At 47.9% G+C, this 26,853-nt stretch overlaps 1 protein-coding gene and 1 long non-coding RNA gene across 3 annotated transcripts in view; both read left to right on the forward strand.

The window, feature by feature from the left end:
- LOC308587148 overlaps positions 1 to 26,853 on the forward strand; it is a 283,237-nt gene that overhangs the window by 136,181 nt on the left and 120,203 nt on the right. The gene's annotated exons all lie outside the window — the stretch shown is intronic.
- Positions 1 to 26,853, forward strand: part of ASTN1 (astrotactin 1) — a 243,585-nt gene that overhangs the window by 98,137 nt on the left and 118,595 nt on the right. The window contains exons 3-7 of one of the 2 annotated variants that reach the window (XM_081194294.1): positions 1,980 to 2,373; positions 5,193 to 5,339; positions 8,698 to 8,805; positions 21,772 to 21,921; positions 24,188 to 24,355. In XM_081194294.1, the coding sequence (XP_081050420.1) occupies positions 1,980 to 2,373; positions 5,193 to 5,339; positions 8,698 to 8,805; positions 21,772 to 21,921; positions 24,188 to 24,355 (967 nt within the window). Of the gene's footprint in view, positions 1 to 1,979; positions 2,374 to 5,165; positions 5,340 to 8,697; positions 8,806 to 21,771; positions 21,922 to 24,187; positions 24,356 to 26,853 lie in introns of both variants that reach the window. The other variant, XM_081194293.1, reaches the window with a different exon arrangement.

Here is a 26,853-nt window from a genome sequence, read left to right on the forward strand (position 1 = left end):
ACAGCTGTCAAATTCTCCGTCTCTCTTCGCCAGGTTCTACGAATCGCCCCGGTTCCCAGGGGGGGTTGCCTTTTCCTCTCACCCTCCACTTTTCTCCTCCAGCACAATTCTTGTAATTTCGCATTGTGGAATTAATAATTTTTATCAGCAATAAACTTCTGGATCGATCTTGGTTGCCCAGTCCTTGTTTTAGCATGTTTACAATCAGGGGGGGGACTGACTTCCTTTTTAGATCGCCCCCGCTCGTGCCGAATCCGAAAAAAAATTCTTTTTTTCTCCTTTTATACCCGGTTACCCAATTACTCACGGGTTGTTGTTAAAAGTCCGAATTTCCAATGGAAGAAGCCAGCGCTCTCCGTCGAATGGCATGCGGCTGCGCTCAGCAGGGGAAGCGGAGGACTCACAGCACCACGCCGCTCCCCGGCACCCGATCCGAAGCCTTTAAAAAGGCTCCTTCACGAGTCGGGAGGGCGCTATCGGTGCCAGCCAAGTCACCATGTCCACGGGCTCCGTGCCTGTGGTTTTTAAGGGTCCCCGCGTCGCCGGCGCGGTAGGACCCAGCCCCTGCCGAGCAGACTCCCTCCGGAGCTCGGAGGGAGTCCGCCATTCGGCGATGGCGCCAACCCGGAAGTCCTATTGACCTATTTCTTCTTCCCCTGATGTCCACCTTCCTGCAAATAGTTTTGCACGCTTTTGTAACTTAACTGAAAAGGAAGTATGAGTCTTAGATTGAGAGTATGGGATTAAACAGCAACAACCTTCCCTTCTCTTGATCTGTGGCTCAGCTTCAAGGCACCTGTTTAAGCTCTAGGCCAAGGGTGGCGTATTGGACTCCAAATCCTGTCAGCTCTAGCCAGTACAGCCAATGGTCAAGGATTATGGGAGTTGTAGTTTAGTGCTTTAGGCCACAAATGCAGCCTCCGGCAAACACCTGTTTCCTCCCAAGAGATTAAGGAACATGTATCCATCAGCTGGCAACATGGCTTGCATTTTTCTCTCACCCTTGACTCCAACCAAGGCCACCCCTAAACATCTGTAATGCTGGATGGAAATTGATATACAAGCAGCTGCTTCTTCTTCTTCTTCTTCCTCCTCCTCCCCCCCCCTCCTCCTCCTCCTCCCCCCACACCAAACAAATTCAGTTGGCCCCAATGTCATAGCAAGAGCTTTAAAATACATGTTGATTAATTTAACAGGAAGATACCCAGCAGCTCCCCTTGTGTTTCTGATGCTAATGGCATGACTGTTGAGAAAATCCACGAAAGGCATGAGAGTCCAATACAACAGGAGGCCTCTTTGAAATGATCTGGAACTCCTTTAAAGCACAGCTCCCATTCATTTCAGTGGTGCTTGTTTAGGACATCAGTATTGGTGGTGATTCCCGTGACCCACAATCTGGTATGGAGTCAGAGGAGTGAATGAGGAGCAGAAAGTGGAAAGCTAACTGCTAAATTAAAATACATGACAGTGTTCTGCTGGTTGTTAAAGTCTGCTAACTGTGCAGCAATTTGCTGAGTCTTATTTTCTCTGTTTCCTTCTGAAGTGGTTCTTCCACAGTTAACAGCGGCCACATTTCTATGGGTTTTTCTTCTTGCAGCCTTGAAAAATAGCAAATACAGTGGTACTTCGGGTTGAGTACTTAATTCGTTCTGGAGGTCTGTTCTTAACCTGAAACTGTTCTTAACCTGAAGCACCACTTTAGCTAATGGGGCCTCCTGCTGCCGCTGCACCACCGCCGCACAATTTCTGTTCTCATCCTGAAGCAAAGTTCTTAACCCGAGGTAATATTTCTGGGTTAGCAGAGTCTGTAACCTGAAGTGTATGTAACCCAGGGTACCACTGTATTGTTTATTTTTTGCTTTTAAAAAGATAATGTGATACTTGGGGAAGGTACAGGTGCACAGGGCACGCAACCTCTCTGTTGCAATTACACCAAGCCTTTTCCTGGATGTTACCTGAAGTCTCTTGGATTTCTGTAGGGGGGCATGATTGCCTTGCTGCTTTCCATCCTGTGCTTGGTAATGATCCTGTACACCCGCCGGCGCTGGTGCAAACGCCGCCGGGTGCCGCAGCCACAGAAAAGCGCCAGCGCTGAGGCAGCCAACGAGATCCACTACATCCCCTCGGTGCTGATTGGGGGCCACGGCCGCGAGAGCCTGCGGAACGCCCGGGTGCAAGGCCACAACTCCAGTGGGACCCTGAGCATCCGTGAGACCCCCATCCTGGACGGCTATGAATACGACATCACGGACCTGCGTCACCATCTGCAGCGGGAGTGCATGAACGGTGGCGAGGATTTTGCCAGCCAGGTCACCAGAACACTGGACTCGCTGCAGGGCTGCAATGAGAAGTCAGGCATGGATCTTACACCAGGTAGAGCAGAGACTTAAACTTTGTGTATACTTGCCTTCAATATTGTATATGGTTGAGTGGGTGGGTTGTTGCTGTGTTAGGCATAGATTTCATAGAATCCATAGGGTCAGAGGTGGTCCTAAGGATCATGTAGTCCAGGCTTCATCAACCTCGTCCCTCCAGATGTTTTGAGACAACAATTCCCATCATCCCTGACCACTGGTCCTGCTAGCTAGGGATCATGGGAGTTGTAGGCCATCTGGGGGGGGGGGCAAGGTTGAGGAAGTCAAACTCCCTGCAATGTAGGAATATGCAGCTATCTCTTACAGGGATCAAAACTGTGACCTTGGCATTAACCAACTGAACTATCCAGGTCCTTATTCTTTTGTACCCAAAGCCCATCTTTAACCTAAACCCACAATATGGGACCAGCTTTCAGTTCTGTTGCCCCCTTGTCCATCTTTCTTCTCCCTACCCCCATGTGGTCATTCAAAACAAGCCATGCAAGTCTGGATGCCAGATGGCCCAACTTTCTTTGCAAGGGATGCTCATGGTATTCCAACCAGGATGGGATAAATTGGGGCATCCATCCCACCCACAGCTTGGATAGGGACTCAAAACAAGCATCACAATTCATGCATAAATAAAGTTAGCCATGCATCGTTAAATTATTTAATCATTTCTTTTTTAAAAAAAATTATAATACTGTCTTTATACACTTTCATGGCACAGAAGATAAATTTTGAGAAAACAAATGTTACAACAGTAAAGAACAAATAACTTGTCCTGATAAGATTACAAACTTTTATCATTCCACATGTTAAAGTTTCATTTGCTTGCTCTTAAGTACGAAATGTTAGGCAGGTTTTCAAAATGGTAGGTAAAAAGCCAGTTTCCAGTTTGCCAGGAGAGACCCGAAATGTGTTTGGGCATTTCCCGGAATGCACAAGATGTAACACCGATAGAAGGGGCAATGGTGTACCGGAAGCCTCCATTCCCAACAGCGGCGTAGCGTGAGTTGTCAGCACCCGGGGCAACGCAAGTAATTTGCGCCCCCTAACCCGGGGCAAGGCAAGTAATTTGCGCCCCCCCAACCCCTAACCTACGAGTTGCCGCTGGCGCTGCCGCGCAAACAACGCTGCTTGCCCGGAGGAGGATGGAGGCAGAAGCAGCCGCCGCCTGTGGCTGGGCCGAGGGGATGGCGTCGGCGGCAGGGTGCAGAGGCTGCCCGTGCCCGGCCAGGCGTCGGTGGCGGCGTCGGCGCTGCTGCAGCGGCTGCTCCTCCTGCGAGCAGTGAGCGGAGCGCAGCCACAGTGACGGCAGGGGGCGCGCGCGCTAGGGCGCAAGGCTGGCGGTGGCGGCGGGGAGCCCGGCGGAGGAAGGAACTTGTCCCTTCCCTCTGGACTCGCGCCCCCCCAGATGTTGCGCCCGGTGCGGTCGGCACCCCTGGCACCCCCCACGCTACGCCACTGATTCCCAATATTCTGGGTGTGTAAGCAGCTCCTTAGGCTTCCCTGCAATTAGCATGCTTAGTGATGGAAAGAAGGTGTTTAGAAACATCCATCATTGTTGGGAAACCCGGTAAAACATAGTTTCTGCTTGCAGGAGGGTTTCTCAGTGTGTTCGGCTGTGCTTGAAAAGGTCTGATTACAAGTTAATCATGTAAAAGTCTGACTAATGCCCAGGTACACTGGAGGTGGGGCTTCCACTCACGCCCTGCCCTCACCGTGGCTTGTATTGTAGCTCATGTATTAAGGCCCAATGCCTGCGTCTGGGACTCAGCTATACAGCTGCAAATAAAACATTTTAGTGCAAAATACAATGTGATACTAGATGGCGATGGTGAGCCTTATGGAAAATTCAATCTATTAAAAAAACCACACACTTTAAAAAGCGTTTTCAGAACGTTTTTTAATGTGTGTGTAGATTCCACCATGGTTTAAGTGAGGGCTGTAGAGCAGGAAGAGCTGCAGTTTTTCAGTTGCTCTGTATTTTCAGCCTAGCACAGGAAAGCACATTCAGCTGTTGGAATACTGCAGTTGTGGGAGAAAGAATACTGCAGTTGTGGGATAGCTTGCTCAGGAGCAGCTATCCAGGGCCTTTTTTTGTACAGCAGCTTCTGAGCAGGATCTGAGCTGCTAGCAGTGATACATCTTAGATCCAGCAGGCATTTCTGTTATTTGCAATGGAAGGAAAATTGATTGGCACAATCGACAGCTTTCTTCCTATGGCAAATAGTCGGTACGTATACATTTATTTGTGTGTGTGTGTGTGTGTGTGTGTGAGAGAGAGAGAGAGAGAGAGAGAGAGAGAGAGAGAGAGAGATTTCTGGTTGGGATCATGGCTGAAACAAATGGCTAAAGCTACCCCCATAGTGCAGTTGCATTTTAAACTAACATCGAGTCTCATTTGGGCAGTGAGAAACTCCAGCCTCTGTAGCCATACCAATGTGTCAGTAGTTGAGATGTTAACAAGGGCCCAAGCTTTCTTCCCAGGGACTCTGTCCAGGGGTAATTCATACATCAATAAGAATCTGTAAGTAATTTAATAATACTTTAGCAAGCAAGGATCAAATAATCCCTTTGAACTTGTTTGCTGTTGGTTCTTTGGGAGTTGCGAGTAGAGTTGGTCAGCTCTGATCATACAAATGGGTAGTTAACCGCATCGGGATCTTGCCCTTACTGCTCACTGGTGCACACCTGCAGATGATCCTGATGTTACTTCCTGGATAGCTGGAAATGAATACTTTCTCTTTCTTTCCTTCTCCTCCTTCTCTTGCCCTTTCTCCTTTTTTTGTCTCTCTTTCTCAAAAGTTTTTGCCTTAAATTCTTCCTGTTCAGGAAGTGACAATGCCAAGCTGTCCTTGATGAACAAGTATAAGGATAATATCATCGCCACCAGCCCCGTGGACTCCAACCATCAACAGGCTACGCTCCTGTCTCATACTTCCAGTAGCCAGCGCAAGCGGATCAGTAACAAGTCACGAGGTACCATCTAGAGCTTCCTTCTGGATCAGTTGGGGTGGGGTTGGGACAATCATGAAGGCGCATTCTGAGAAGAGCCCTGCTGGCGGCACTGGGCGAGATATTCCCATCTCCATGAGATAGGCCAGTTACCTGTTCTATCTGGGGTCACACTCCCATCAAAGGAGCAGGTATGTAGATTCTAGGTTGCTCCTGGTTCCATGTTTGTCACAGGTGTCCTCACTTGCTAAGGCTTTGGTTGGTACACCAACCCTGGCTGTTCCTGGACTGAGATAGCTAATAATAATAATAATAATAATAATAATAATAATAATAATAATAATTTATTATTTGTACCCCGCCCATCTGGCTGGGCTTCCCCAGCCACTCTGGGCGGCTTCCAAAAAAAATATTAAAATACTCTAATACATCAAACATTAAATGCTTCCCTGAACAGGGCTGCCTTCAGATGTCTTCTAAAAGTCTGGTAGTTGTTGTTTTCCTTGACATCTGGTGGGAGGGCGTTCCACAGGGAGGGTGCCACTACCGAGAAGGCCCTCTGCCTGGTTCCCCTGTAACTTGGCTTCTCGCAGTGAGGGAACCACCAGAAGGCCCTCGGAGCTGGACCTCAGTGTCCGGGTAGAACCACCCGGCTTGACCACCTGAGACTGGAGTTGTGCCAGGGTTTGTCCAGAAGCTGCAGCTAATGCAGCGTGTGGTAGCTAGGCTACTGGCTGGAGCAGCCTGCCATCAAAATGTTGTGCCGTGACGGAAGGAACTGCAGTGGCTGCCCATATGCTACCAGGCCAGGTTTAACTTTGCGCCAGTGTAAGTTCCTTCCAGTTGCTGCCGTCATTAGTGATCTCCCTCCATGCTCCCGAAGTTTCCTTCTGCTGTTGCCCACAGGGCTGCTTTTAGTGTGGCAGTGCCACATGGTTCAAACACTTGCAGAAAGCAGGAATTATGGTGACCAATATCATGAGAGTTCTTTTCAGGATAAACTAAAAGGAATGCTTTGATATTATTTCTTTTCACTTTGAAGCATTTATGTTATGGATTGCTTTTTCTCCACAAACCGGCTTCCAGGTAACTGTTTTTAAAATTTTCAATAAAGTTGGGGGGGGACCCCACACACCAAAAAAACTAATGTCACATGGAACTCCCAGGTCGGGATAGGTTGGCAGGGACTGGCTAAATATGTAGAGGCATAAAAAAGGGGGGAAAAACACCCATTACTTTTAGCCTTGTCTTCATTGACTGGGACCCTGCGATAGATATGGACGTTGGCCACACAAGAATGCCTGAAAGACACAGACCCAGTCTCTCCACACACCCCCTCTCCTCTACTCCTTCTAATGATGGCCATTTCACTAGTTAATAATAGCACTGACAGTGCTGTGCCAACTTATTAGATTCTGCCCCTAATTATGGTAGGCAAATAGAAAGAGCTTGTCATAATATCTGGGATGTATCTACATCTCTGCCTCTTCTTCTTTTAAGCACATCTCATTACTGGCTGTTATTGAATCATCTCTCTCAAGAAGTGCTTCCTCCCGCCCGCCCCATGTGGAGACAGGATCAGGTCTCTACATATTCCTTTACATCAGGGGTAGGGAACCTTTTTCAACTCGAGGGCCATAAGTTGCTGCTGCTGCTGCTGCTGCTATTATCCCTATTGGAGTGAGTCAAAGAAAGCAGTGCAATAAAAATAATAGAAGTACAAATAACAATTAAAAAGGCAGCATAGTATATCTGGAAGAGACTTAAATCAGGTAAGCAGAGGACCACAGCTCTTCATGGGAAACTTTCCAAGGGCTTGTTAGAGAGAGCACCGTTATGTGTATGTGTATGTGTATGTGTATGTGTATGTGTATGTGTATGCAGTGGCGTAGCGTGGGTTGTCAACACCCGGGGCAAGGCAAGTAATTTGCGCCCCCTAACCCTAACCCCCAGATGTTGCGCCCAGTGTGGCCGGGCCCCCCTGCACCCCCCATGCTACGCCACTGTGTGTATGTGTATCTGTATGTGTGTGAGAGAGAGATAGAAAGAAATTACCCCTTTCCCCTTCCATCTAGTCATTTTCCAGCTGGGAACCATTGTTCCCAAGCTACTTTTCACCAGCAGAGAATAATAGAATTCTGGAAGGGATCCCCGAGGGTCATCTAGTCCAACCCCCCTGAAATGCAGGGATCCTGCCCACAGCTAAGAAAAGAGGTAGAGTGGAGTTGTGGCACCTAAGGCGCAGGGACCAAATATGTCCCTCCAGGACTTTCTGTCTGGCCTCCTAAGGTTCCCTCCCCAACATCACCAGCCCTGCTCTACCCCGTCCTGAAGCGCTTTCCCCTGTTGGGAAGTGTTGTGCGCTTATGCCCCTTGCTTGCTTGGAGGCCATAGAATTGTAGAGTTGGAAGGAACTGCTAGGGTCATCTCGTCCATTGCTGGAAATGGAACTGCATCTGTAGAAACGTCTGATTTTTGTGTTGCTGGGGTGTAGCCCATTGTGCGAAGGCCATTGTTCTGACCACTTTTGCCTTGGGACTCTGCCTACTTCTGACATGAGGCAACCCCTACAAGGTTCCCCACAAAGAACTGGGCTGAAAAAGGTCCCCTAACCCTATACAGGGACGCGGGTGGTGCTGTGTGTTAAACCACAGAGCGTAGGACTTGCCAATCAGAAGGTCGGCGGCTTGAATCCCCACGACGGGGTGAGCTCCTGTTGCTCGATCCCTGCTCCTGCCAACCTAGCAGTTCAAAAGCACGTCAAAGTGCGAGTAGATAAATAGGTACCACTCCGGCGGGAAGGTAAACGGCGTTTCCATGTGATGCTCTGGTTAGCCAGAAGCGGCTTAGTTATGCTGGCCACATGACCCGGAAGCTGTATGGCAGCTCCCTCAGCCAGTAAAGCGAGATGAGCGCCACAACCCCAGGGTCGGCCACGACTGGACTTAATGGTCAGGGGTCCCTTTACCTTTTTAACACTATATAGAAAGTCTGTAAGGATTCTGTCCCCTTTTTCTTCACACACACACACACACACACACACACACACACACACACAGAGAGAGAGAGAGAGAGAGAGAGATTGAGGCACCTATCCTCCCAGTGTTATGATTTGCAGCCTTGCTTTAAAAACAACAACACACACCAAATGAACATGGTGGAAATCGAAACACAGGGCACTGTGTCATGGACCCCATGAAAGAATCCTCTTAAGCAGAATTCAGTGAAGTGCAGTCTGTAATTTCAGCAGGAGCCTTTGCAACCTATGATGAGAAAAGGAAGAAGTCTGTACTGTGATGTTGTATAGTCTGGGCAATGGGGCACAAGAGGGCTCTTCTGGCTACAGTGAGCAGCTGGTTTCCTTTCTCTCTTTTCCGTGTAGCTGGCTCTGCATTTCTGAACCCTGAAGGGGATTCTGGGACAGAGGCAGACAACGATCCCCAGCTCACCTTCTACACAGATCCATCACGGAGCAGGCGGCGAAGTCGGGGTATGTGGCAGCATCTGGAGGGGGGAGAGGGCAAGCACAGTGGGCAAGGGGTAGAAGGGCATGTCAAACTGGAGACCCTTCAAGTCTAAGCTGCCCTAGCTGTGTGCCAGATCACATGCCTGATGTTGGTGAGCGCTAAGGATAGCAGGAGAATTCCATCTGAATGGCCAGTTCCTTAATGCTAGAGTTTCTTCAGCACATTCAGCATATAGGCTATGTTAGCTTTGGTTCATTTGCTAAGGGGGCAGGAGGCCTAAGTGAGCAGTCGTTTGTACCAAGCATTCAGCATTAAGGCTTCACTGCAGTGGAATGGATTCTCCTGCCTGCTGTTCCATTTCCTCACTTTGCCTCCCGTCTGCTAAAGCAGGAGACAGTGGCGTAGCATGGGTTGTCAGCACCCGGGGCAAGGCAAGTAATTTGCGCCCCCTAACCCGTGGATTTGCGCCCCCTAATCCTAACCCCCAGGTGTTGCGCCTGGTGCGGCCGGCCCCCCCTGCACCCCCCACGCTACGCCACTGGCAGGAGATGGCAAACCTGTAACCCTCCCAGATATAGTTGGGCTCCAACTCCCATCATTCCTTGCCAGTGTTGCCAGTGCTCAAGGATAGTGGGAGTTTTCAGGGGGAAGGCACTTGGGAGTGTGTGTGTGTGGGGGGGGAACGACACTCAGACACAGACCTGAAAACACATTTCTGTGCCCTAGGGTGTGTCCTAGATTTCTCTGGAGAGCCAGTGTGGTGTAGTGGTTAAGAGCGGTAGCCTCGTAATCTGGTGAACCGGGTTCGCGTCTCCGCTCCTCCACATGCAGCTGCTGGGTGACCTTGGGCCAGTCACACTTCTCTGAAGTCTCTCAGCCCCACTCACCTCACAGAGTGTTTGTTGTGGGGGAGGAAGGGAAAGGAGAATGTTAGCCGCTTTGAGACTCCTTTGGGTAGTGATAAAGCGGGATATCAAATCCCAACTCTTCTTCTTCTCTCGCCACCATTATGCTGCGTAGGGCTATTTTTGGTCACAATGGGATCCCACCTCACTCTTGCAAAGCCTTTTTGCCATTGGAAGGAATGTTTCACTGCTTTGCAACCTGTGTGCACTGCACTTTGCAGAAATTGTGCCCCTTATTCCAAAGGACCCCCTCCCCTAATTTCCCACACTTTTCTCTTATCCCTCCCTCAACATACCTTGGAGACTATAATGGAGGTGCATTTATCAGGCTTTTTTTAAAAACAACAACAACAACAGGGGGCTTCTGCAAGATTTCACTCATACAAGACTTCTGTGTTAAATGTTTTAAAAGACTGGTTTATGTACTGTACAGCCTTAGAAACATATTTATCTACTGTAACAAAGAGAGACTACCGTCACAAAGTCGTACTGTCAGATGACTTCTAGTCTTAAGTTTTCAGGATTTTGCTTTTTCAAAATCGTATCTTCAATTTGCACCCTTCCCCATTCTTCTCATGCCAAACTCAAGGAAATCGACCCCTCCATGTTTTTTGCTTGACTAGCTCCACACCCACAATGGCTGCTTTGCAAAAACCAAGTCTGCAAGCAAGCTGTTCTTTTTGGCATTTGTGTGGGTTTTTGGGGGGCTGCGAGTTTTCTTCTTCTTTCTCTCTCCTCCCTCTGCCCCCTTCCCCACTCCTCAAAACACAGATTTATTCTTTTAAAAAAGCAAGCAAGCAAGCAAGCAAGCAAACAAAAGCTATCCAGGAGAGTAAAATGCAACAAAGAAAGAAAAAGTAAAGGCACCGCTGCCTGCCAGATTTGCCAAGTTTCTATAGATGGATCTTTCCAGCTGGCAACATTTGCTCTTGTTCACTTCCAGCACGATTAGAGAGAAAAGGGTCCTTGTGAAAGTATTTCCTGTCCTCCTGCGCAAAGGAGGGGCAAGACAACAAAAGCAGCAGAGCACAGCAGACATTCTGTCAAGGACAGCCCACCGGTGTGGATGGCAAATCATGGAATACCAATGAATATCCACGAGGGGCGGAAGCAGGAATGTGTGACAGCTAGCATTCTAGTCTCACACACAGGTGGTAGAACGCCCCATTTCTGGCATTGAGCCTCGTGCCTGCTCTCCTCTTGTCCCTCTGAATTTATTCCCCCTGAATTTTATGCTCCTCCCAACCCCATTCATATTTCCTTGGGAGTAAAGTAACGGTAGAGGACCCCTGGACAGTTAAGTCCAGTCAAACTTGACTATGGGGTGTGGCACGCATAGAAACGCCATTTACCTTCCTGCCACAGCGGTACCTATTTATCTACTCCCGCTGGTGTGCTTTCAAACTCCTAGGTTGGCAGGAGCTGAGACAGAGCAACAGGAGCTCACCCCGTTGTGAGGATTTGAACTGCTGACCTTCTGATCAGCAAGCCCAAGAGGCTCAGTGGTTTAGACCACAGCGCCGCTGCTCCCTTTCCTTGGAAGTAGGGCCTACTGAGTTAGAGTGGGACTTATTCCCAAGTGAAGAACTTTATGTTCACCTTCCCTCTGCTTCTAGGTTTTTCTCTTCATACCTCCTTCCCCTCATAATTTTTCTCAATGGTTGCACACTTCTTTCCTTCTGTTACCTTTTAACTTTGCGTTTCTCGTGCCTCACCCGCTTCCTTCTTCCCTCTGTGCATTGCTTCTTGGAAGCAAGTCCTGAAGAGTCCGGTGGGACTTGCTCTGAAGTAACTGTGCACTGCATCCCATCTTCCTTGTCTTACAACCTTTTCTCCCCTCTTTGGGGTGTGCTCCTTACAGGTGGAGACTACTGCTCAGGAATGTTCAAGCGATTAGATATTTGTGAATTCCGATACAATGACCGGATACACCCGGAGGCATAGGAAGGGTGTGTGTCTGTGGGGTTGCAGCCCACCCCTGGTGTCATCCTTGAGGAGATAACAAAATGGCATACTGCAGGGGGTGGCACTTACCGCGGGGCCTGACCTGCAGTGCGCCTGAGCCACACGTCTCTCCTGGGAGTGACACGGTGACTCGGCGCCCCATGCTGCCCAAAATGGCAGCATGGGGATTGCGTCTGCTAGGCGGACTCCGTGGGCACCTCGCCGTGGCACCCCCCCAGCAGATCACCACAGCACCCCCTGGACGGCCCCCCCCACCGGGGTGGTTTGCCCCACCACCCCCTCTCTGGGTGCCGGAGCAGCTAGCTACACCCCTACAGGGCCTTGCAGAGCCAGGCAGAGGCCCGGGCCAGGAAAATAATGTGGCCCCCCCTTTTTTTACCCTGGGGATAACTGAAGTCTTATAAATAAGTAAGTATATAAATAATTTTCACAAAAGTTATAGAATCATAGAATAGAATCATAGAATCATAGAGTTGGAAGAGACCACAAGGGGCATTGAGTCCAACCCCCTGCCAAGCAGGAAACATGCTGACAAATAATTTTATTTCAAGGCTTGAACAGTATCTGCATATAAAGACAAAATGGAAAATATAGATATATAATAGTGCTTTTGGCAAGGCCCCCTTTGGAATCGGAGGCCTGGGCCAAGTGGCCCATATGCCCCCCCCCCCCGTGTTTGGGCCTGCACCCCTGGATACACGTTCTTTGGATTTCAGACCTTCTCAGGATTTTTTTAATGCCATATCCATTATATCTAAAATTGTGTATTTTGGGAGCTTTAGGAATAGGCCCCATTGGGGAGGAGGAGGAGGCAAAGTGGGGTGGAAGTGAAAGAAGACTATGTACCTGTCAGGGAACTGACATCGGAGGGAGAGGCGAAGGGGAGGCTCCCAGATGATGCTGGCGAAGGACCCAGCAGCAGGGGGAGAAACAGCTCAGGAGAGGGGGAAGCCAATCAGCGCAACACCAGGGATAAAGGGGGGCAGACGGGGGAAGTGGAGAGAGGGCTCAGGGACTCTTCACCGGACATCAGTGAGGAGAGCCCAGGTCCTCCGCTACCCACGCCTTCCCTGCGCAGAAGACTCCCGCGCAGTGAGAGGAGGAGGAGACTGGGTGTCAAACAACTTTTATGCTGGAAGAGGTTCAAGAAACGCCCACTGACGGATTCTGCCAGTGACTGAGGCAGCCACCATGAGAAGGGGCTGTGCAGTCAGAAAGGTTTAACAAGGCAAATTAGCCTAGAGAGGCACCAGTTTACGCAGGAGTAACTCATAGCCATTACAGTAGCATAAGAGGAAGCAGGCAAGGCAGCCTGGAGAGCAAGGAGCAATGTTGAGCAGGAAGATTAAGGAGGCAGGGATGGTGGGAGGGAGCAGGGGAAGGAGAGGGCTGAGGGAAAGGAAGTGGTGAGAAAAAGGGAAGAAGGTAGCAACCCCCTAACTCCAGAGCAGGGGGAAGGGAGATGATGAGAGCAGAGGGAAGCTGTGCATTTAGACAGAAGTGTCCTTCAATGAGATAGAATCATAGAATTATAGGGTTGGAAGAGACAACAAGGGCCATCTAGTTGACCCCCTGCAATGCAGGAATCTTTTGCCCAATGTGGGGCTCAAACTCACAGCCCTGAAATTAAGAGCTTCATGTTCTGCCCACTGAGCTATAGAGATGTGGTACCCAAACTTTTCACTCCTTCCCAGCCAGGGATCTCTGACAATAAGAGGATGTCTGTGTTTCTGAGGACCCTTGTGGCCTTAGGCAGGATAACCCTGCCTGTGTACTTAGTTGCAAATTTTTATTACAAATAACTGATTAGTGTGGAGACAGGACAGAGTGGACCGTGCCATGGACTGGAAATATCTCCAGCAAGGATGGAGGGATCAAATACGGTGTTATTTTCTTTCCCTGTTGAAAAAGCAACCAGATGTGCCTCATATGATTACTAAATGGTGAGGAAATGTGCCCAATATATGCTTAGTTGCAAAGAGTTTCCCAGTTACTGCTAGACCATCTTGGCTCTTCCCCAACCCCTGTGATGGTTACGTGTTATCTTTTCTCCCTGCAATCTTCCTCTCCACCAAGGCTAGCAAGTGGTTAATGGGGCATTTCTTCCACCCTCGTCATTCTGCTCCCCACCCAAACTCCAGCAAGTGCTTCTGGCCTTCCCCTTCCTCGGCGGATGAGCTGATGTGGAAAGAGTTTTCTCAGCACAAAATTTTGGAAAGCATTGCCCCTGAAAAATGTAGTTGTGAAAATCAGAATGCAAAGCTTAAATCATCTGAAGCCTTCCCCACCCCCACCCCTTTAAGAAGAGCTCCCAGCGGAGCCGACACAATCCATCATCTTTTCCAGACTGATAAACACATTTCTATGATAGATTTCTCTCTGCATGAGCTGTCTGGATGAGATCTCTGAAACCCAGGCTCTGTCTGTTCGGCTCGCATGTTGTGGATCCCTAAGGCAGCTAACTCTGCAGTGTCAAGGAGCCAGTTGTTACGGAGAAACCAAACCATGGAAAGGACTGGGAAGAGGGGGGTGCATTAAATATTTAGAGAGTGCTCATCTCTTCCTTTGGACTAACATATTTTAAGGCCAGGTACTCAGTCCTGTTTCCCATGGTATTCCGCCATATTGAGGCCTCTTCAATCCAGTTGTTCGTGGACTGCCCCCAAGAAATTTCAGGAATCAGATTCTTCTTCTTTTGACTTCCCACAGTGTTTTTGGCCCACCTTCCCAAGTGGCAGAAATAGAGCTGATGGTGCCTCTTTCTTTATCCTGTTTTGTGAAAAAGAAAGAAAGAAAAGTGAATCAGTTTGTTCTCTCTCTGCTGCCTGGTAAGGGCAAAAGGGAAAGGAGTAAATGAATTTCCCCAAAGCAAAGAAAGGGGTACCCATTTCCTCTCCCTCCACCTCTCCTCACCCCCCTTGCTTCTTATCAGACAGCAGGGAAGGGAACAAGCAGGTCCCTTTTTCTGCCCCCCCCCCCAGCAATATTTCTATAGGTTGTCAAGCACAGTCAACAATTTATAGAAAAAGCTTTTGGGAGGGATTAGAAAAAGGGAATCGATCCATCATTCTTTCTCTTTCTCAACATCCTGCCTTGTCAATATCTCTCCCCCCCCCACCCCAATCTGTTGACAATACAGTGACATCACGTCCTTCCTTCTAATTCCACTCCGTGCTCCGGTGCTGCTGCGTCCAGGGAAGCATTTTAGGGACTCGCTGGCAGCCAGAAAAAATGCAGGTGGGAGAGAGAGGGGGGGCTGGCTTGGGTGGCTGGGTGGGGGGAAACTTTTGCCTTCCTTTCCTCCCTCCCGTTATACCCCTCTCCTGCATTCTTAGCCAGCTGCTTCTCTGCACAGCCCTCTTGTGCTCCTTGTGCCTTCTGTGTTTTTCCTTCCCTCCCCACCTAAAACGTGGTTACAAAGCACGGATCCACATGGATCCTCAGGATCTTTGCATTGGGTCACCCAAAATTCACCATCAGATCACATTACATGTCCATGGCTACAGCCTGCACCAAAAAAATCACGCACCCACTGTTGCCTGGGGCTGCAATGGTGCAAAAACGTGGTTACAAAGCACGGATCCACATGGATCCTCAGGATCTTTGCATCGGGTCACCCAAAATTCACCATCAGATCACATTACATGTCCATGGCTACAGCCTGCACCAAAAAAATCACGCACCCACTGTTGCCTGGGGCTGCAATGGTGCAAAAACGTGGTTACAAAGCACGGATCCACATGGATCCTCAGGATCTTTGCATTGGGTCACCCCAAATTCACCATCAGATCACATGTCTGTGGCCACAGCATGAGGCACAAAAATGATACATCCACTGTTTCTTCAGAATTCCCCCCCCCTTGTTTTCCTCCTCTAAAAACGATGTGCGTGTTATGGTCAGGTGCGTGTTATAGAGCGAAAAATACGGTACTTTCTACTTCTTTACATTACCAACACTTCTTTTCACTTCCAGTAGCACCTTAAAGACCAACTAAGTTAGTTCTTGGTATGAGCTTTCGTGTGCATGCACACTTCTTCAGATACACACGAAAGCATGCACACGAAAGCTCATACCAAGAACTAACTTAGTTGGTCTTTAAGGTGCTACTGGAAGGAATTTTTTTATTTTGACTATGGCAGACCAACACGGCTACCTATCTACTTCTTTTCACTTGTTTTATACATTTTTGCCAATTTAACCGGTGTTAAATACCATATAGTTCTCTTTAAGTAAGGTACAAGCCGCAATTTTTATATTATTCTTCCATAGTCTTTAAAAAAACTTGTAATGCGATAAACAATGTTTAAATTTGGAGGTAATTAGAGATAAAGATTTTATTGACATGCATGAATGTAGATAATACAAAGGAACCAAGGGTAGGAGTAGAGGGAAGTCCCATAATGTGGATTTAATATTGATTCTGTATGCAGCTGTTATAAATGTTTTATTTTATGGGGGGTTTTTAATGCAATGATTTTGGGGGGTTTTTGGTGGAAATTAATAAAAATATTTTACTCTCAAAAAATGTTAATGTACACTCCATGAAATAACAATAGACTGGGTGAATCTGACCAGAACTGTTGTTCTGAGCCATGAGTGATGGGAGCAGCTTACACTGCCTCTTCCTGGCCTTCGCCAGTATCAACCATCTTCCATGCTTTAGGATCAGTTGGGGAGGCCATGTTGGTGGTTGTCCCAAATGGTGGTGACCTATGCCATTGGCTTCTCAGAAGCAGTCACTCATTTGTGGAATGCCCTCCCTTGAGAGTGTGGTGCGTCAATCTCCCTCGCTATTAACATTTAGAAGAAATTCAAAGACGTTCCTGTTTACCCAGGCATTGGCTGGCTGAAAGTTGTGTCCCTGGCAACCCTGAAATTGTTAGTTTGAGAGCAAATAATTGCTTTTTAGAAAGTTGCTTTAAACTGTTAGAACTTTTAATTGCATAAGTATTGATGTGTTTGCTTCCCTGGGCTCCTTGGGAGGTGTAGTGTATATATCCAGTAAATAACAATAATACAAGTTTTCTACATTTTGGTTAGGCGGAGAATTCACAGCAAGCTTCTGGTGAATCAAGATCGCTAGTACTTAGTTACTCTACTGTAATCATCAATTTCGACCAGCATTTTATCATTCCTATAATTTGCAGATAAGGAGTTAAGCCTAAAGGAGTCTGGCTTGTCTAAGGCTACCCAGTATGCCCAGTATGCAGAAGAGATGCTCCAAAATGTGATTTTGCAATGCACATTCTCATTATTTCTGCACCTCACAATTACCTATAGCAGCTTTAGCAAGTTAGACAGCTCATCCCCCAGCCCCCTTTTAAAGGAACAAGTTTTGTGTGTTTGGTACACATACCTTGTAGATACGCTCCTGTAATTGTTTATGCAAATGAGCTCTAAATGTTTTGGCCAGAGGTATAAGTGCTTTTGAGGATTAAACCTGCCTTTGTCAAATGGGGTCCCTGCTGTTCTTTGTAGTGACCGGCTTCCTCTAGACAAAGAAACATTTACATACATGTTATTAGATGCCTTTAAGAAAGAAAATTATGTAGCAAATCGTAAACAATGACTTTTTGCTGTCAAAGTAGCTTTAATTCAAAGCTACTTTTTCCTGCAATGGCTTCCTTGCTGATCTTCTACCGACATTGCTGAAAGCAGGAATATACATTTCTGTGAGCAAGGCAACAGCTGATTGGGTTAATTTGGCCCAGAAGGTTCCCAGCCCTTGTTGGGTGGCAGTTAGCTGTTGTCCATCTGGATGCCAAGCTGCCCTTTCAGAACTGGACCCATTTTGGGGAAGAAGTGATGGCGCATGGCACAACATGCACAGCTTGTTGGGTCGGAAAGCCTTGCCTAGGCAGAAAGCCAACATCTGTGTTCTCAGTTCCCAACAAGTGGTTATCTTGAGAGCTGCAAAACCAGACCCTGGAAAATACCAGGGCAGTTTGAATCTATCTCTGAAACTGCTGCCAATTTGCCACTAACATTGGCCCCCGGCTAATACTTCAGCTGTCCAGAAAACGTGGCATCATCATAAATGGCCCCAAAATCATATTATCGTATCTGCTGATGTAACCATTAGTGTGATACCTCAACCGGCCATGCACTAAATTTGATTGGCCTCATCTGAGTACTAATGACAGAGCCAATGAAGTATAGAGGCTAAGTTTTGAGTTTGTATGTGGAGGATTCCAGTTCAGGCATCCACTCGGCTATTAGGCTTGCTGTGGGAGTGGGAGTGGGGAGCAGGGCAGCCACTGTAGTTATAATCACGTTCAGTTGTTCTTTCTAGTATTTGACATGTACTCAATGCATTAGAATAAACCCAAATTCAGAAAAGTTCTCCCATGTGCTTATAATGCAGTGAGACACCAACAAAAAGGAGCAGGAGGGGGAAGGAAATGGGGGGGGGGATAGAAAGAGACAAAGCAAAGAGGAATATGAAAACGGAACAAAACCAGTACTAACCAAGTAAGATTACGATAACCAGGGAAAAGAGAAAGTTTAAAGAAGAAAGGAAGACATTTAAACATTAGGGAAATAAGAGTGTTTTCTTACAGCTCTGCTGCAGCCAAGGAGACAGTGAGAGCACAGCAAGCTAAAACTGGAAGAACAAAAGTTTTGTGAATACTGTGAACTCCAAGTACAGGTGGCACAGAATCCATGCAGACAATTATAAACTGTGCAAGCTTTTCTTTCATAATTGTATGATGTGATAACAGAAGACAGCGAGCAAATAATAAAGAGGAGCAACATGATTTTGAACAAGAATAAAGCCAGCCACCTAGAAAGAGCAATTAACCATTCACAAGCAGAACTGAGACGGGAGGTGCAAGAAGGCAGCCTGGGAGATTGATCAGCAATGTTCCTCAAGCCAGTAGGAGATGTGAACCAGCAGAGCCAAAGGCACACAGAACTTGTGTCTCCAGGAGGGATATTCTACAGACCCCATGGCATGATGGTGTGCCAGGCAGGCACTTGATACCTTAGACAGCATCACTGCAGTGCCGGTGCTTGCACTGAAGAGTAGAGTAGAGAGCAGAGAAACATCTGGGGGCGAGGCAAGGGTAGTGGTAAAGAGAGGAATGAGAGAAGCAAGAACTGCATCTAGCTCTCAGCTTAGCTTATAGATAGAGCCAGAGTGATAGAGGCAGTCGGCTAATTTAATTTATTTATTTCCAAAGTTATCTTTTTTTACTCATTTGCTTGGAAACTAAACAATTCCAACTATTTTTTTTAAAAAAATTAAAACAGCTACTTTCAGTTTTTGCTATAAAAGTGAGCCTTCAAACAGGGACTAAAACTCACAGATAGTCTACACTGCTCATATCTCACAAGGCCTGGGGCAGGGCATCGAAAGCTGATAAACATGAGTGTTTGTCTGAAGCTTCAGGTTTTATTGTGCCAACCCTTCCCGCCTATCGAAATGTTTCCTCTGCCCTGCTGGGACATCATACCGGCTGTCAGAGATAGTGGATGGCAGGATGCCTTGATGCCCAGGGGAGTTGGAGAGAGGCTGCCACTCAAGAGTGCGTCTCTGAGACAGTGATAGATCCACTTTGCAGGGAGCACACAGGCTTGGTGGAGCACTCTGTGGCGTGCCATTAATTACCCCAGAGACCCTGACATCTCCATCCTTGATGTTCATCAATACAGTTTAGGGTACTCTTAGCTGACACTACTTTTGGAAATTACCCATCTCCTTTCCTAGAGCATCACATATGAGGCAAATGGTGAGGCAAAGGTTGTGCATTAGATGCTGTTTTCCCATCAAGATCCACAGGGCACACCCAAATCCTTGGGACCTCATTGACCACATCCTTCTCCCTTCGCTCTGCATTTCATCTAAGGGTCTGTGCACCTCTTTCTCTCTCTCTCTCTCTCTCTCTCTCTCTCTCTCTCTCTCTCTCCGCAGTCCCTTGCCTTGCTAACTTTCCACCATCCACTGGTTATTTCACCACAGACAGTAGAAAACTGGGCTACTTGTGGCCCACAGGATGAATGGGTGGTTTTACCTGAAACCCAGGAGAGGGGCGAAAGGAGATCACTGCAATAACTTGACAACACAACAACCAACTTGACAACCAACTTAGTTGGTCTTTAAGGTGCTACTGGAAGGAATTTTTTTATTTTGACAACACAAGTTAGCTTGAGAATGACAGTCAGTGGTGTTCATTATCTGGACAGACACATATAATAGGCTCCACTCTATGATCACAGGCCTTTGAGTGTTATCGGAGTGACATGGGATGAACCTCAGGTACAACAGCTCACTTGGTCATGCTGTCACATTTAAAGAAGACCAAAGCCAGGTGGCATTGGTATTGCACTTCTGTTGGAAGCCAGCAGGTCGATGACCAAGGAGGAATCCTCAATAGCTCCCTACCTAACACACCCTGAGCGGGAAGAAGACAAGGAAGCAGGTGACTGACTCATCTCCCTGTCCTCTAGATCAGTGTTTCCCAACCACTGTTCCGCGGCACACTAGTGTGCCGCGAGATGTTGCCTGGTGTGCCGCGAGATGTTGCCTGGAGGGAGGCGGGCGAGTCGGGCGGCGAGAGGCGGCACGGCGGCGGCGAGGAGAGGCCGCCCAGTGCGGGGCTCTCGCCGTCTGCCTGCCTGGCTGCCTGCGAGCTCGGCGGGCAGCGCCTCCGTCCGCAGCGCCCGCCTCGCGGCTCTCATTCCCTGCCCCTGCCAAAGCTCACCCAGCCAAGCCGTGCTCTCCTTCCTGCCTCGCTTTGCTGCCTCCTCCCCCCCACCCCCAAAGCTTGGAGGTTCCCCGGCAAGGGGGAGGGAAAAAAATTGAAGCTTACACTTTCGTGCGTCCCTCCCGGCGTGACGCTGCGCGCTGACGTCACGGGGCTGTAATGGTGGTGTGCCTCGAGATTTTTTTCATCAAACAAGTGTGCCTTTGCCCAAAAAAGGTTGGGAAACACTGCTCTAGATTGAGGCAGACACAACTAGGTTGGCCATGCTGCTCTCTCAATCCAGACTCCGAAATAAGCCAGCCACAGAATGCAGTCAGCAGTCAGCTCTCTGGGCTTTCCTGCTCAGCTACTCTGCTTAACAGATGGATATATATTATTCAGTAACAATTTCCACATCTCCTCTAAAGCCTAATGTCTAGTGGATTAGGGGCCCAGACTGATAAAGTGTGCTGTAAATTGAGACCAGCACCCTCAACTTGCCATGGGGTGGGGCTTTCTTCCTCTGACCTTTCCGTGATTCACATCGTGTGGCAATGTGCTTTCTGTTCAGTTCTGTTCCAGTGTCAAGGAGCTGTCGAGTGAACCCAGCTCATCCACAGGGCTGGCACACACGCGGAAGGCACAAAACACAGTTAGTTCTTTATTAACAGGAAATAACAACACAACAGAGTCCTCTGGTTCGCCTTAATCCAGACGTTACTGAAAATGACCACTAGGTCCGCCCTTCCCCCTCTGAGCCTTTCACTCTGGATCCCTCCCAAGCAGATGAAGGCTGCGTTGAGAGGGCAAGCTCTGCGCCTGTCTGGCCTGTTGCTCAGCAACATGCAGGACTCTCCTTGAGTGTGGGGTGTCAGAGGGGTAGGAGAGTCAGCAGGACTGGGACTGTCCTGCTGCTGGGTAGCAAGGGCAACCTCTGACTCCTCTCTGTTTGTGTCTGTACAGTGTGAGCACAGTGTCTCTCGGCCTCTAACCCTGTCCTGGGAGGCCCATCTTTTCCTGACTGCCCTTGATTGCTCAACCCCCCTGCTTCTCGTACCTGCCAGCTCATCCCTTTCCCAGATAGCTGCTCAGTGTCCCACCGCCATGATCCCGGGTCTAAGCCATCATCTTCTGTGTCCTCCCTGAGGGGCTCTTGGGTGGGTGGCTTCCACTACTCTTCCTCATCTGTCCCTGACATCCAGTTCAGATCAGAGGCTGTGCAAGTTCTCTCTCTAACCTTGTCTAGTTAAACAAACAAAGAAAGAAATGTTAATTACATGCAGCTGCATTTGCCTTGATGGCCAGGCTCGTCTTCTGTTTTTAACTGATGTAGCTCTGAGTGTTGTGGCCCATGCCTAAAGGTGGGTTTTCTCTGGGTCTATACTGTCACAGTGACTTTATTTTCATCTCTCCTTTCCTTTGCCATTTTAGTAGGTTCACCAAGGAGTCCTGTTAGCAAGACTACCCTGACACTCATCAGCATCACCAGCTGTGTCATTGGCCTGGTCTGTGCCTCCCACGTCAACTGCCCGCTTGTGGTCAAGATAACATTGCATGTTCCAGAGCACCTCATCGCTGATGGTGAGCCAACACTCTGTCACCCTGTTTCACTTCCTTCTGGATAAGTAAAAGGACCCCTGGATGGTTAAGTCCTGTCAAAGGCAACTATGGGATGTGCGCTCATCTCGCTTTCAGGCTGAGGGAACCCACGTTTGTCCACAGTCATGACTAAATTCATCTTGCGCAATGGAAACCATGACGGAAACCAGAGCGCACAGAAACGCCATTTACCTTCACGATGCAGCAAAACCTATTTATCTACTCATTCTTGTATGCTATTGAACTGCTAGGTTGGCAGGAGCTGCCTCAGAGCAACAGGCGCTCACCCCCTTGTGCAGTGATACTTACGATAAGTTTCACAAACTGTGTATGCATACACCTTGATGATATCCCATTGACTAAGTTGGCCTACTTGAAACCTGGTATTTCTGTGTCTGTCAGCTAGGGAAGGGAGGCAGCATGCAGAAACCATTGACACTCCACCCTGAGCATTGAATTACTGTGTGCACAAGCCCAATAACTTCTGAAAAATCTTTTGGCTATCTATGCCCTCCCAACAGGGCCAGGTTAATCTTTACAGTGTACTAGTATACCACCATAGTGCCAGAGCCAGACTGGGATATTCCAGTGTGATAATTACAAATAATAAAGATTCAGACATGATGTTTGCACAGGAACATATATGGCCAAGGTCCTGTTGAGACTTTCAGGCTGTGAATGGAGACCACTAGTGGGCAGGAGGGACCAGCCTGACAACCCCTGTTCTTTGATGATAAACTCTGCATCTCAGCACCGCCAGCACCTGCAGCCTTATAGTGCTGACTTTACACATTGTTGTAAGGATTACAGGGTGATTTCAGAGTGAAACATAAGTGAAACTTTGAATGCTTCAAACAGCTGTTTTAAATGCTGGATATTTGAATGTGGGAGCTGAGCACTGCAGAGAATTTGCCTCTCTTGCCCTCTGTGTTTAGCTCCTTTTATTTTCCCCACAGCCCTCGTTGTGGGCCAGGATTTGGGAAAAAAAAACGATAGCTTTTTCAGTATAAGCAGGAGGACAGGAACAGCAAATTGTAACACCCAGATTGCTTTTGTGCTGAGAAAATATGGCTTGTTGGTCATAGACCCCCCATATTTTAAATGCTGGTTCCAACTTCCCAGCTTGTAGGAACAAATGTTCTCCCCTGAAAATACTGAACTGGGTGCTTGCACCTTTGCCAAGCCTAGGCCCCCTCACCTTCTGCTGACAGATGGCTAGAGTGGGAAAAAAAGGCTTTGCAACACATGCCACGCATAAGTAAGCTTATAAATGAACAGCCGAAAAGGGTTTTAGCTCAGGAACCCAGCACCCAATGCAACAATAGTGGCTGATTCAGTAACAGAGGTGTCTGGGCCATACTGTGGTGGGTGAATCTCACGGGACTGAAGGTTCATCCGATGCAAAAGAAACCAGTCCCGTCCCATATGACACTGGATTTTGGTAGAATGTTAGGTTAGAACCCTTCACCCAGGCTAGCTACTATTCAATGTGATGCTGGGAGTTCTTGCTGATGGAAACACCTCCAGTCATGTCAGCCCCACCTGCAGTCTGAAGTGGAATGGTCTGCAGACAAAAGGAGCGGGACCAATGTGGGAGAGGGCAGGTTTCAAAGAGCAGTGATCTGGCTGGCTGCAGGCTGCCCAGAGAAGCACAACAGGCAGGTAGCAACCGGTAGAGTGATCGGATTTATAGAAGCTGGCTTGTGAGAAGAAAATTGTCAGTGGGAGAGTTGGGATCTGAATGGGTTTTGGCTTGAGGATCCCAGTTCGCTCCTGTGATTATTCCCATGGTAACTAGCTTCCTTCTATGCTTTCGTGTTTGACGGAGTTGCCTCCCCTTATTCTAGTTCCTCCAGGTCTTCTTTGCATTTATCTCAGTTGGCCAGGTGAAAAGCTACACCTGCTGAAATCCCCTGCCTTCTTTGTCTCTTGGCCACCCAAGGGTGCCCAAAATCATTCTTGGGTTTGAACCTACGTTGCCTGGAACATTCATTCGCGCTATTAATCTCTTTTGCTTTCTCTTTGGCATTAATCCTCTTTAGGGATTTACCTGGGTTGCAAGAGAGGGAGAGACTCTCAGCAGATTTAAACCTCACATATGAAAACGCCCCTCTCAAAATCATTTATTTGTTGCATTCGTTTATTTATTGCATTACTTGTTTAATGAGTCAACATCTGCCTAATAATAATAATAATAATTAATCTTAATAACACCCATTTTTTCCCCCAATTCCTGTGCACTTTCTAGGAAGCCGTTTTATCTTGCTAGAAGGCAGCCAGTTGGATGCCAGTGACTGGCTAAATCCTGCCCAGGTGATTCTTTTCTCCCAGCAAAACTCCAGTGGGCCCTGGGCATTGGACCTCTGCGCTCGACGGCTTCTGGACCCCTGTGAACATGAGTGCGACCCTGAAACTGGTAGGTGGGTGCTGTGAGAAGATGGGCATGTGTCTGTAGGCACCTGTATCTCTCTCCCTGTATTTGTATATCTGGAGGATGGAGGGAGCTTGTCTATAAGTAGCAGAGAGAACTGGGAGAGCTTTGCCAAGTCCCACAGGCTGCCAAACAAACATTGGCTGTAAAGTCCTTTCAACAAGGCTGCTTCTCCCTCGATTCCGCCTACATAGTGACAACAAAACTCAAAGAGACATACAAAGCTGCCTTCTACTGAATCTGACCGTTTGTCCATCCAGCCTAATACTGTTGGCTTTGCTTGGCTACAGCTCTTTAAAATCTTCAGGCCAAAGTCTTTGACAGCAGCTTTTGCCAGAGATACTTTAACTGGAAATGCTGGGGGTCTCAAACTTTATTAATATATGCAAAATGTGCTAAATTAGGAGAGAGAGAAACTTGAGATCATTAAAACAACAACAACAAATCTCTTGAGTGTTCCAGGCTCCTCCTTGTAATTCCTTAGAGCTGAATCTGAGGCAAGGATGGATGAACCTCTCATTCTCTTATTTTTCCAATATTTAGTTTAGTTTGCCCCATTATTTTCTTAGATTTGCAATTTTTAAAAAGTCTGCATGAAAATTCATATGCATTTTATGTGCATTTTACGTGTGCAATTTTGCTTAGTACAGTGGTACCTCAGGTTACATACGCTTCAGGTTACATACGCTTCAGGTTACAGACTCTGCTAACCCAGAAATATTACCTCGGGTTAAGAACTTTGCTTCAGGATGAGAACAGAAATCGTGCTCTGGCGGCACGGCAGCAGCAGGAGGCCCCATTAGCTAAAGTGGTGCTTCAGGTTAAGAACAGTTTCAGGTTAAGAACGGACCTCCGGAACGAATTAAGTACTTAACCTGAGGTACCACTGTATACATATTTTTATAAGCAAATTTTCCCTAAAGGACACGTTTTTTTATATTCTCTTCACTAATACAGGCATTTTTGCACGTGCTTTTGCTAATACATGCATTTCTTAATATAAGCACAATTAATTTTTTATTGTATATGTGTTTGTTGTGAAAAGTTTTGATATCTTTCTTAATGGATAGCAGCATACAACTATGTTCATTCATAAATAAAATAAGCCGCCGCCCTACATGGCTGGAGAGTTATATTGTTAAAGCCAGAGTAGTGTGCATTTTGAAGGAGAGCCATGGGGAAAGGTGAATTTGGTACCTAAATGCTAATGAGACAAATTTCCCCCTCAGGAGAAGGGGCAGGCAGCCCTCCTTGCTCTCAAGCATCTTTTGCACTCACTCCCCATTCTTCTTCCCTTTGTAACGGTGACTCACTTGCCGTCCCTGCATTCCACTACAGAGCTGGCCTTCCATTTATTCACAGCCATCTGCCATGGCAGCTGCCAACCCTAGCAGGCCTCTGAGACAGAGAGCATCAAGCATCCTCCTAGGGGGGCCTTTTCCAAATTCACAGGTTTTTGTCAGTGCTCTGAAAAAACAACAACCCCACAATGTTTTTCTTTAAACAAAAGAGAAGAGCTTCTGTTGAGGCTTTTGTTCATTTGGCTGCAACCCGATTCGGGTGCTGTGAAGATCATGGCGGGTTGCCAAAAGGTAGTGTAGTGGATTTGAGTTACTCGTGCGTAAACTGTCCCGTTAGGGGGCTTAATTGCCTGGGTTAAACCGTCCTGACTGCACAGCCCATCTCAGCGTGGCTGCCTCAGTCGCTAGCAGAATCTGTCTGTGGGCGTTTCTTAAACCTTTTCCAGCATAAAAGCTGTTTGACTCCCAGTCGTCTCCGCCTCTCACTGCGCGGGAGTCTTCTGCGCAGGGAGGGCGTGGGTAGTGGAGGACCAGTGCTCTCCTCACTGATGTCCAGGGAAGAATCCTGGAGCTCTTCCCCCACTTCCCCCATTTGCCCTCCTGGATCCTTGGTGTTACGCCGATTTCCTTCCCCCTCTACCAAGCTGCGTCTCCCCCTGGTGCTGGTACCTTCTCCTGCAGAATCAGGGAGCCTCTCCTTCTCCTTTCGCTCTGATGTCAGTTCCCTGACATCCAGCACTGGTTGCTTGAAGCAGATCCAGGCTGAGCGACAAGACCTTCCACACACACAGGCCAGTGCCTGGTTCTTTGCTCTGTTAGCCACACACCAGCTTCTCCTGCTTCATTTGTTGCACCCCCAAGACAGAAGCTGTTGGGAATGACACCACAGACCCTTTACGGACTTACCCACACTTGCCTTTTCCACCACCCTTTCCAGGCACAGACTCACTCTTAAAAGCTCCGTGTCAGATCTTGGGGTTGTTGTTTTTTGGCCCCAGAGTGTTTCCCCAAAAACCCTCTCTAATGCTCAATCGGAGCAAACATCAATCGGTTTGTTCCAATTGAGCTTTAAAGAACAGGTTTTCACAGGGAAAGCTCCAGAGCAAAACAAATTTTGTGCTTGGACATGGACCTTTAAGGCACAGACCATGCCTGCAAAAAAGTAGAGTGAACTCCTTAAAA

The sequence above is a fragment of the Podarcis bocagei genome, assembly GCF_964188305.1.
Source record: "Podarcis bocagei genome assembly, chromosome: 5".
Taxonomy (NCBI): domain Eukaryota; kingdom Metazoa; phylum Chordata; class Lepidosauria; order Squamata; family Lacertidae; genus Podarcis; species Podarcis bocagei.